Source organism: Physella acuta, unplaced genomic scaffold (assembly GCF_028476545.2).
Source record: "Physella acuta isolate Inbredline_101_S28 unplaced genomic scaffold, ASM2847654v3 ptg000463l, whole genome shotgun sequence".
In the NCBI taxonomy this organism is placed as follows: Eukaryota; Metazoa; Mollusca; class Gastropoda; family Physidae; genus Physella; species Physella acuta.
This window is the reverse complement of record NW_026731982.1, coordinates 990,638-1,003,636: the sequence shown is the minus strand read 5'-3', so window position 1 is coordinate 1,003,636 and position 12,999 is coordinate 990,638. Positions and strand designations below refer to the sequence as shown.

Here is a 12,999-nt window from a genome sequence, read left to right as displayed (position 1 = left end):
ATTTATATTACTACATCTTTTACATTTTATTTTTAAACCCGTAGACATACTTTATTATTTCTACAATTTAAATTATGATTTACTCTGTGCTACTCGTGTGCGTCTAAACTAATATCATTTAACTATCAAGCCTATACTTCTGTTTTTAAATACATGTTCTATTATTTTGTCCCTTTACGTTTGACTCTATTTAAAACGTTTTTACTAACACGTGTTTTGATTTATTTGTCTATTACCTTAAATGCTAATACGATTTAATTACATTGTGTACCGAGCAGATTTGGCAAATGACTACAGTGCCTGGTGGGTGGATGTCCTCTGAAGCACGCACTTACAAATCATACAGTGAAGTCAGAAATTCAATGGGCACCAACGTCGGTCTGGGAGCGGATGTGGGAAAATACTCTTTTTCCGCTAGTGTTAGCTACAAGAAGATGCAGAGTTCCATCACCAGCTCTTCAAGATACATTTCTGATATTACAGCATTCGTAGCGGCAACCAGAGCGGACGTAAATCCTCCCGAAAAACTAGAGTTAGATGAATACGCGCTGAATTACGTTAATACTAAACTTCCTAAAACATTTGAAACAAATCCCGCCGCATATAAACAATTTATTCAGACGTATGGTACTCATTACTTTACTACAGCAAACTTTGGTGGTTTCATTAGAATGGTATTTGAGACTAATACCGCGTACTTTAACAGCAAGTCCGAAAGCGAAATTGAAGCCAATGCAAAAGCTTCCTATATGAAAATGGTGTCAGTGAGCGTTGGGGTCAGCTCTTCGTCTGGAAACGTCGATGAAAGTTTTACATCTAATACGAAGTCATCAATCAAGTACTATGGCGGTGATTTGAACGTTTTAGCTAGCGGAGGTCTATCTAAATGGCAGCCAACAGTTGAGGGTGACCCTTGGCTTTTTACTGGAAAGTTGAAGCCTATTAGCGACCTGATCAAAGACCCGGCTAAAAGATTATCTATGGAGCGCGCCGTTAAAAAGCATTTGTTACAAGCTTATATTACGGAACAGGAGACACTCATCAACGTTGCCAGAGCCAAATCCGACAATTCTGTAATTAACTCACTTTTATCCCGCGTCGCCGCGCTAAAAAGAAAGTATAATAACAATCTTCTCGACAAATTTAAAACTATCGTTTACATTCCACAAAACGACAATAGCGACATTGACGCTTTAGCACGCGATTTACAAGAATATGTATCTGTGCCATCATGGTTTTTGACCAACACACAGATGTGCTTGTATTGGAAGGGGACATCGGACTGGTATCAATGTAACGGGAATGGTAATCAAGGTCTGTGCGCCATAACCAATTCTATGACGCCATGGTACATCGACTGGACTAACTGGAGAGCTGGAGGATGCATGATGCAATGGGCCATTATTTCGGCCAACTTTCCAGCCTGGTTTAACGATGTAAAAATATGCTACCAGTTTTACGCCGAGATTGACATAAGGCAGTGTGGTGGCAATGCAGGTGCCGTGTATTGTGCAAATGTGAATAACTACACTCCAGAATACTTTGACGACACAGGTGACCGTAACGGGGGCTGCAGGATGCGTTGGATGCTTCAAGTGCCCGACACAGCCCCGTACTGGATGAAAGCTGTGCATATGTGTTATAACTGGGTAGCAGATGGTGATATTGCTCAGTGTGGCGGGGGAGCACCAACAAGCCAATGCGTTGTGGCCAACCAGTGGACCACGTATTATCTGGACTACAGTGGAATGAAATGGCAGGGTGGCTGTAAAATGAGTTGGGGCTTAAAAACAGTCTACTGACGCACTTAAAATGTTGTTCGGAACGTGCGCCAATGAATAAAGAAAAATTGAAATGCATTCAGCTTTGAGACTATCTCTATAAACTAATATGTTGCGTATTTTATTTTAATTTAAAACTTTGCATTTTTACTTTCTCGTATACGAAGTATAAAGAAAAAATTTTAATCGTGCAAAAAAAAACAACAAAAAAAAAACAAAAAACAAACAGATTTTTAGAAATTTCGACATTTTACACCTCCTTGAGTTGGATGTGTTTGTATGTGCATGTGTGTGTTTGTGCTTGTGTGTGTGTTTGTGTTTGTGTGTGTGTGAGTCCGACCCATGGAGTTTTTTAAACCCGATTACTATATATCTTCTGAAAGTATTAAAAACAACTTTTTAATTATAAACTGTTATGTAATAGTGACCAAAAGAGAAGAAAACAAATGATTTTCTATAAATAAAATAAAACGTGAAGATTAAAATTACTATAAAGAAAAGTGTCAGTTTCTTCCTTAATATTAGTTAATTATCCATTAGATAATACATTGACACACACTTTTCTTTATAGTAATTTAAATAGTAGTGTATTATTATAGAAACAGGATATTACCCATCCCCACCCATTTACACCGCTGACATTTCCTCCCGACATCGCCCCGGAGTAATTAGCCCCCTATTAATTACCCCCTTTCAATTACCCCCTCCCCTTCCGCCCAGTAGGACTATACCCACCTAGGTACAGCTAGGGCTAGGGCTAGGGCTAGGGCTAGGGCTAGGGCTAGGGCTAGGGCTAGGGCTAGGGCTAGGGCCTTCTAGGGTTAAAACTATAGCTTTTCTAAATCTAATATATAAAGCTCAATTCTGTACGTAACATGTAATAAGTTTGTCGTTGACATACTTGGATGGATTTAAGTGTTAGATTATTATCGTGCTCATAGTCTAAATTTATGAGTTAAAAAATTACTATTGAAAGTATTGGGAAATAATTTTCATTTTTCAAACTGATTGTAATAATTGTCGGCGTGTTCATTAAACACAATTTAAAAAAAAATATCATCTTTTACAAAAATTCTAATTATGTCTGAAAATTATTTATATTTAGTCCTTTAGCACTTACTTCCCTTTGATAAATTAGGAAAACACAATTACTTCCCTTTATAAAACATTGCATTAGTGGAAAATAATTTATTTTTTATTACTTTGTTTTGGTGTTGGGAAAAAAAATAATTACATAATTAGCGGGGATCGATCAAGTGCAAATGCTGTAGGTATGTTACGGTTACGCTTGGAGTATTATAATTGTTCATTAAATTGAAACAGGCGCGTCCGCCGGCTCCCCACCAGGGTTCAATTTGGCGCTCTGGGCTATCCTGTGAGCGCTATGGTGCATAATTTCGCTTTAAACAGTGCGATAGAGTATGGATAAGAAAGGTTACTATAGTCTTTAAGTGAATCGAATCCGGGCGTCCTCTGGTGCCCAGACAGGGTGCTATTTGGGGCCCTGGGCCTCCCGTGTTCGGTTTGGCGCCTACGTTCGTTTAAGTGAGTGCAAAAGACTATGAATAAGTTGGGGTACTATAGTCGTTTATTAAAATGAGAAGTGAAACAGGCGATTCCGCCCCGGGCTAGACTGTGAGCACTTTGTGTTTATGTTCGCGTTAGTGTTTTCTTTGTGTTTAGGTTGGGTTTGCGTGAGTGGTTGCGTTTTGATTTGGTTCGTTTTTGTTCTTTCTTTTTTCATTTTCGTTTGTGTTTTTTCAATGGGTTTGTATTTGTGTTTGTGTTTGGTTTTGCGTTTGGATTTGGTTTGTTTTCATTTGCTTTTTCATTTGTGTTTTTTTCTTTGGGTTTGTGTTTGTGGTTGGTTTTGCGTTTGGATTAGGTTTGTTTTCGTTTGCTTTTTCGTTCTTTTTTCTTTGTGTTCGTATTGGTATTTGTGGTTGGGTTTGTTGTTAGGTTTTTGTTTTCGTTTGCTTTTTTATTTGTTTTCTCTTTGTGTTTGCATTGGTGTTTGTGGTTGTGGTTGGGTTTGTTGTTAGGTTTTTGTTTTCGTTTGTATTTGTAATTGTGTTAGCGTTATGTTTGCGTTTTGTTATTTAGGTTTTGGTTGGTTGTGGTTTGGGTGGGAAATGCCGGGTTTATGAGGATTAATAAACACACAGGTAATGGTCTTTAACAGAAACGTTTTTCACAGAAGCCAGAGCAGGGCCTGGGCGGGACGGCTAGTAGTTTTCTAAATTGTAGTGTATCATTTATTATCTCCTAATTAGTGCATTATTGTATAAAAGCTTGCTATTACAACGTTTTTCATCACATTTTTTTCACTACTTTTCCTTTTTTTATAATAGAGTTGCAAGACTAAAAAGCCTTTGCACACCTAATGAGCGTGACGACGCGTGTATAATACCTATTATAGAAAATTTATGAGGCAACCAAGTCAAATTTAATGTTATGTTGCATTGTCTTCATGTCTTGACCCACGTACTAACTACGAATCGTATCTGATTTTTAGAAGCGCCATTATTTGTGGGCGAGAAAACGGTATCATTATTATAAATTACCTCTTTTAAATTAGATTTTGAGATATGAAAACAATGTGAATGAAATATTTCATTTCTTGATTGGAAGATTACACCATTGGTGTTTGTTTATCTTAAACCAAAATCAAAACCAAGATCAACAACTCAAGTTCAAATTTAACAGGAAACGACAAATGTCATTGACAACTTATTTTTATCCAGAATCGTCAAATTTACCAGATTTAAGTTATTGCACATTGATAAAAACATAATTGAAGTCTTACTCCAAATCCTTGCATAAAGGTCAAACATCACAAAAGTCGCATTTTTAGGTTCTTTCTGGCGACTCTACATTGGGGAGAGGGGGGGGGGGGGGCGAAACCCCACTCCCTTCCAACCACCTCGAAGCACGTCTACCGTCTTCTTCATCAACATTGAATTTATAAAGAAAAAAATACTTTTACCAGTGTCTGACTCCTCCCCAGACATTTAAAACCACCCTCCCCCCTCCCCTTCCGTAAAAGTCTTAAAGAAACACCGGTCGCAATTGTAGATTATTGACTAAAGGTAGAGCCTACTTCTATTATATAGAGCCGTTTCCTACCTTTTAACCTCAATCATAGAGATATTGTTTCATTCAGAATTTTATCTCTAGGGGAGGAAGGCATTATATATTTGTGATGGGGGTGGGTGCAGATTATTTTATTCTGGGACTGACACTTGTAAAAGTATATATTTCCTATATATATGTATATATATATATATATATATATATATATATATATATATATATATATATATATATATATAGGCCTATATATATATATATATATGTATATATATATATATATATATATATATATACATATATATATATATATATATATATATGTATATATATATATATATATATATATATATATATATATATATATATATATATATATATATATATATATCTTTATAAGTATTTCATTTTTTCTGGGTGGGGGGGGGGGTTAGATGTTATTTTCCTACCAGAAGAGATGCATAAAAAAAGCTCTGCACGCAGCCACTTTCAAGATTAAACAACGTTGGTATTTTAATTTTATGTTTGCTCTAGACTCAATCAAGGCATTTTATTGCGTTTATTATTCCGGCTTTAGAATTTTTCCCACTATTTGTGCAGTATGATGTCATGTTTTGTTTTTCGTTTGACTGCGAAGGTTTTTACTTTGCTTGTAAAAGCGTTCCAGACAATGTATGTAAAACGAACACTTAATTAATGTTTTAATAGAACATAGCAGAAACAAATTTACATTTAGTAATTGTTTTGTTATTATTGATACCGATAATTGTTTCATATACTTACTAAACATAATGACAAAAATAGAGTAACTTAGCTATTTGCTGTTATTATAATAATAAGTATAAACGAATAAAAAATAATTTAAAATAACCGAATTGTTTTGTTGACGGTATTTTACGACATGCAAATACTTTCACTTTTAACTTTCTCCGATAACTAGTTTTAGAATCATAATTCCGTACTAAAAAGACACATGCGCCGTTTTATTCAGTCCACCGCTAATTCTATTTAGTAAGAGGTTATACCAGCCCCTAGGACTATGACGTTAGATCGTTGGACGGAAAACCGGTTTTTCAGCTATTTATGCATAATTTTGAAGCCAGCATTCCGGCTTGTCAAGATCAAGGGGTTAAAGTGTGTTTATTTGTATGTGCACACCATACAACGATGGTCCCCTTATCACTGACATCACTGGTGTTGTGAGGCGAGCGATGAGACCAGCTGACATCTGAGACTACGTTTTACCATTCAATGTTGTATCTGTACAGCACATATCTGTTTACATCTGTCTTCTACAGTTATGTTGTCTTAGAGATTACACGACCTGTTTGTTTTTTAAGTCAATCTAAATAAGATGTGGCTGTAAAAAAAAATGTATCATTGCTCAAGTGTCACAATCCTTTTTGCTTACTTAGATGAGCAACAAACGATTAATTACTACACATAATCGGACAACATAATTCCTTCCTTTTTTAAAGTTAAATGTATATATCCTGGAAGATTCATTTCTTTATAACACTGTGTAACCCTCACTCAGTGGGGATGCTTTTACCCACTGAGGTGTTGTGATTAAGAAGGGCTGACCTTGAGATTTAGGACACACTGACACCGAATGTTGTTGTCAAGTACTCGCTTTATTCACTACATCGAGCCATGATGGCGATGCAGCACAAGAAAAGTACGACGATTACAGATGAATACAAGAAGAACAGCAAAAAACACAAAGAGAAACAAAAAACTGTAGCCCTTCATTAGGTCTACGTCTTGGTACTGTCACCGTGTCCACAGACAGCCCTTGCGTGTGACTGACACGGCTAGGCACGAAACTACCCATAGTCCTATGTCATGGGACAGGTATAATCGCTCACAAGAGCATGCAACACAACTACACCAACAGGGCTACGGCCCCACAGGGGCCTCAACTCAATGAATTAAAACTTTTTTTGTATTCCCCATTGGCTGGTAACCATATGTGTTACAACTATATGTCATTTATGCTAGGGTTAGTGCGACTGTGTGTCATTCTAACACAAACATTGTGCATTTTTTTTATTATTACATTTAACATTTAACAGTTACTTCCCTTCAAAGTATTTAAAACACATACGTCAAATAATCCATATATTTGTTCATAAATACAGTCTAAACAAAACGGTAAGATGAAAAGAAATAAGATATTCAATATTTTATTTTTCATTTTATTTTATTAAAACTGTACAACTTGTACGATTTGAGATAAAATAGAAACGACAAAAATAATTTCTTACTGTATTTATAGAGTAAAACTATCGATATTTTAATCTACAGAAAGTTTAATTGTAAAATTTAAGTTTAAACAATGTTTGTTTCATTTTTTGTTGGAAAAAAACATTTTTTTTAAACAAACACATTTTGAAAAAATTAAATCGATAATATTCACAATACCGCGGACGACACATGGTATAAAAACATTAGCATTTGTTCATTAACAATAATAATATACAGTATCAAAACAATGTATGTTTAACACAAGTACTATTATTCTTTTGTAACACGTTGACTTATTCTAGATATACATTTTTTTAAAATAATACATTTTTAATGATCTATTATTTTCTACATTATTCTCAAGAAAATTGAAAGTAAACAGTCTGTGCCATGATAATCTTAAAATGTAACAATGTGTTAGTAGTTAGTAAGTGAGAGTGGCATCCCCTTGAAATCTGCATACATAGGAGCATAATCAAACGTATCTTTGTATGTAAGTTGTGCAAATATCCCCAGAACTAACAATGGAGTTGCGCCCTTTCTTTATTTAAATTAGGCTAGAGCTGGTAAGAGGAGCCACCCGGCCTACGTTTCAGGGGTTTAATGAAATCATGGGCCCCACCCGTTACAGCTACAACCATCACAATAGACCAACCGAATATTGAAGTACCGGACCTATTCAACACTCAAGCTACTTAACCAACGGTCATTCAAGTCACCATCAACACAAATTACCATCCTAATCTTCCTGGCAATTTAATCTAATTAGCTCACACTAATAACAGTAATTTAATGTACTTTTAACACAAACGGCCATCCTAATCTTCCTGACAATTTAATGTAATTAGCTCACATCAGTAACGGTCATTTTGTGTACAATCAAGACACACGACCATCCTAATCTTCCTGACCATTTAATTCACAACCAAATCAGCCCACACCAGATCCTGTTGCTGAACTACGGACGTTCATGGTATTTCACGTCCAAAAGTTTTAACACAGCGGAACTAAACAACATCAAATAAAAAACCAAGTCCCATACACGTTAGATTTGACATTATATCAACAGGACAAAATTAGCGGCACCCTCAGATGGTTCCATGCTGCTCTCACCGACGACACAATACTACAAGCACTTACACGTATATGTGTAAACCGCTGTCTAATGGCTATAACTAGGTTAGGGTTAAGTTAGGAAGTAATTAGGTTAATATACGGGTTATCGTCCTAACTTTGGATGTAAACTCCATAACATAAATGTATCGATCGTTCGTAGAATAGCTATTTCCTGGTTTTTTTTTTTTTTTTTTTTTTTTTTTTTTTTTTTTTTTTTTTTTTTAATAGTTATTTGTGATGTGGAGTTGTAGGGTTAATGATTACTGGGATTTAGGATTCAGTTGACATAGATTTTAAATCGTGTGGGTAAATTAATTAATGAGTTTGATCTGAACACTCTCTATTGCAATAATAAGGTTAGGGTTTAGTTAGGGCTGGGCTTGTATAGACATAGTCTAGTATGGTATGGGTGTAGGTTTGGAATAGTATAGACATGGTCTAGTATGGTATGTGTGTAGGTTTGGAATTGTAACGAAATGGTCAACGGTGGTTCGGGCTAGTAGGGTTAAGGCTTTTTCAGGTTGTTTAGATAGGGCTTCATTGTGTGCTGTAATGTTTGGTTCAAATAGATTGTCTAACAAATGGGTAACGTGATTTAAACGTTTGATCTGCACACTGGAAAACGGCTTTAAGAAGAATATGTTTGTGTCGGGGTTTGCACGTTACTGCAGCATTTTATTAGGCTTATCATTTCTACATTTTTAGATTTAAAGAGGGGGGCTGGGTTGGGCTGACAATAAAATGTAATTTAAAACAGTAGTGTTCAATACATACAATCTTGCTATACACGCAATCTAAAGAAGTAAGACAACTCACAAAATTGGTATTGTAGAATTTTTTGTATTGTTTTATAAATGTAAGATGGGAGGCAACTTGAAAGACCAGTCGTAAGTTGTATTTATTTGGTTATTTCCCCTTTAAAAGAGAAACGTGCCTGACAAAACGAATGGTAATAACATTGTATTTTTATTAAATCGGCAAAATGAAACTCAGTTGTTGTTTTTTTAAAGGTGCATCGCTATAATGTATACACTGCATTTAATATCGCAGAATGAACATAGAATAATTTTATTGTTGTGGGGTTTACATGTTACTGATATGTTTTACTATGTATATATTTTGTAGCATTAATGTTGTCCCACCGACAAACTATGTCGTTAGATACCACAGAAAAAAAATGAAAACAATCTAGAATATTCATAAAACAAGGAAGGTAAGCCTATTTTGAATATTATTAGTACATGAATTAATTGAAGATTAAATTAATACATGACGTCATTTAGGAGTGAGGGTCTGGTCTTTTGTGAGTCATCAAAAAAGCTTGACGTCATTTATGGACGTCCCTTAAATCAGAAGATTTTCCACGTGAACTGGGCACATACAGCTGTACACGTGAACACCGTGTGTCTGTCTTTTATGCATCGCTACAGCTTTCATGCTACCGCAATACAAAGTTGGGAAATTTTTGAGAAAACTCCCGTAAAAATTTCTGTCGAATGTTTGTTTAAAAATATTGGAGTGACGGCTTCCTACGGAAACGTGTAGTTGAGCGTCCCGAGACCCTCATGGTTTATCTTAGCACCCGGGGTCCATTTATAGGGTGTCCTGCACAGGGGGATAGGTGTACTACTTGAATAATCAGTCTCACTGCAATAGGGACCTCCGCCGGGGGGGGGGGGGGGTTGGGGAGATGTGCTTTATATTTAATAGTTTCGCCATTGGCACCTTGATAGTGGTTTTGTAGATAACAAACAGATATACTGCTACAGTAGTGATGTTAAACAATAGCTAAGACATGCTGTTTCGTGAAAAAAAAAACGTAGGCCTACACGTGAGCTGTAGTGCAAAAGTTAAGCAAACATTCAAATCCATTTCATGACTTATTTCCCTTTTTTAAATAGTCACGAGAAACCATTACACATACAAAGCTTTCGTGCTTCATATTCGTTTGACCTACTTGCTTTTAGTAATCATTATGACTTAACTATATTGAAGTAGAGATTTTCAAAACAGACTAATATATATGTGTGTATGTATGTATGTATATATATATATATATATATATATATGTTTACTTTAAATAACTTAAAACGTATCTAAATTGTAAAATAATATTTTGTTGTGTTGTAGAAACTAAGTCAATCACCTTGTATGTGAATAAACATAAAACCGATTAATCAAAAGATATCGATTGATACGCTAGACCAATCATATTAGAGTAAAATAAATCAAAACAATTCACAATAGGTAATTGACTAACCTCTTTTGTTTGGTAGCCATATTGTTACTACATAAGCTTCAGAACAGCATGCCTCTGTTAGCTTTAATTGCAACATTTGCTTTTATTTGAAGTTTAAATATTCAACTTCATAGTGGGTATCATAAAGAAAGTAAACAAGCTAAAGGAAGGCAAAACCCAGCCTATGCCTTGCTTGAAGAAGTGGATTTTTTGAAAAAAAAATACGTTTTTTTTGTTAAAAACATGGAGAGCGGTAAAATATATAATTACGAAAATTCTGGGGGAAAAAATATCGTGATGAAACCAATGCTACTATTAACATGAATAACTTTAGCATTATTATAAACAAAATGAAGGATCTTTTCGCTGAGAGATTTCGCTCTTACGTTTATAGTAGACCTTTTCAACACAAAAACAAATGAGAATATTTCCTATATTAGTTAAAGCTATTTATTTTATATATATATATATATATATATATATATATATATATATATATATATATATATATATATATATATATATATATAATCCTATTCAAAGATCATACTAATGACAAAAAAATGATTGTGGCTCTTTAACAACTGGGTAAATTTGTAAATTGTAACTTTTGGCTCTTCCATCTCAAAAGGTTGCCGTCTCCTGGTCTAATGTATAGTGCAAGTGTCTTTACTTACTATGTAGTGTCATAGGTTACAAATATGTGGTATTCTCTCATTTCAGAACCTTTGGCGTTTACTTTTTCTCTTTTAGATATGTAAGTAATATATAGTCAACGACACTGTCGTTCTCCTATGATAAGGTTATACATTTATTTTTGTAAAACACGTATCGAAATATGTGTTTACCAGAACACTCAGACCAACTCATAAAATACAACAAAGCTATTTAAAGAAGACACACTCGAGTAATTTTTACTTATTGGTACTTGAACGGGAAACGACAATCTTTAGTGAGTTCAAGCGGGGTTTTACACATTACATCCTGATGTATCTAGAGACAAACACTTAAATTATAATATTGGTTGTTTTACTCAGTTGTTCTTAATCTAAACATTGTGTTTGCCTCCCGGACAGGCAGAGCGTATTGTCATGTATGGTGAAATGAAAATTGATAAAACCTAGACCTCTAATCAAACTATTATTTAAGAGCAAACCCTATTGTATTACGTTGTTCAGTTCGCTTATATAAACACATGCTGCTAGTCTCAATTTCTTCTAAAACAGACACGAAAGTCCCACAAGCATGTTGGAAACTCATGTGTCATGTTAATGTGTGATACATATTTTTGAAAGCAGACAAGACAATGTGTGTTGTGTTCCGTCGCTATTTTTTTTTTAAATCACGTGTGTCATTTACTAAACATTATCGAAATACGCATACAACCCACACAATATTCGTTACTTGATTATTTTGATGATGTGTTATAAAACACAAAACATGTTTTGTTATTAGAATAAAACTACTGATTGAACCTAGAGTTGAAAAATTAACTTTATACTGAGTAATAGGGCACATTTTGTCTTTCAATGTATAAAGCAACTATATACCAGATAAACTAGTTTATTGGAAATTTTAATATGAAGATTTTGACATTTGCATAAACAGCTAAAACGTTGTTGTTTGTAGACATAACTAACCCAACAGGATGAATAAACCAGCACTACTTGAGCTCATGTCCTTAGCTGGTAGACCAATGGTTGTACTTCCTTCAACGACTCATCCAATGTATTGGTGTATCTAAAAATAGAATTTAAAAAAACCCAACAATTTTACATGGCGGGCGTAACCACTAATGTCAATGTACGACATGCATGTTTTATTGTGTATTTGGTATTCTTTCTTTCAGTAATAACTAGCACAAACTATATCTTAAGTGAGATTTTTTATCACAGAGGCAAATTTCTTTAAATGATTTAAATATTTTTAAAAATCGTCAATTAATTATGCTAATTTTTATCACTATAGGCTTCATATTTTTAAAATAGATTTCCGAACATTTATAAAAAAACTAGAGACATTTTAATTGATTTAGATTCTCTAATTTAACCTAAAATGAAACCCATGCACCAGCCTTAGAAAAATTGCTCATGTTATATCATTCTTCTTTGGGCCGTTTTGATATTATAATGAATATTTTATACTATTTAGATAATGCATAAATGGCACAAAACTATATAACATTTTTAATGGTGTAAACGCTGTTCAACTAACTAAAACAGGCAAGGTTATTATTTTAAAAAAGGCTTAAAGTCATTGAGCCTGTCTAGCAAGGAAACGATTTTAAAGTATCTAATTTAAAACAAACTGAAACGGTAATATAAACATCAAATTGCAATCTGCCTTGAGTAGAATACTTCATTATAATAAAGACATGGTTTATTAGATTCAATATGTGAGAAACATTTTGTTCTAAAAATAATAATGTTAAAACTACTGAATTATTTTTCAAAATCAAAGCAGGTGTTTATTCGGTTGAACCAGAATGCTCGGATGAAAAATGGATGTTTCCCAAAACGATCAAGA

The 12,999-nt window shown here is 34.3% G+C and overlaps 1 protein-coding gene across 1 annotated transcript; it reads left to right on the top strand.

The window, feature by feature from the left end:
• The first annotated feature begins 671 nt into the window (after positions 1–671).
• LOC131943611 (perivitellin-2 67 kDa subunit-like) lies at positions 672–1,802 on the top strand. The gene has a single exon (XM_059303815.1). The coding sequence runs from the start codon at positions 672–674 to the stop codon at positions 1,800–1,802; it is 1,131 nt and encodes a 376-aa protein (XP_059159798.1).
• Positions 1,803–12,999: the final 11,197 nt, after the last annotated feature.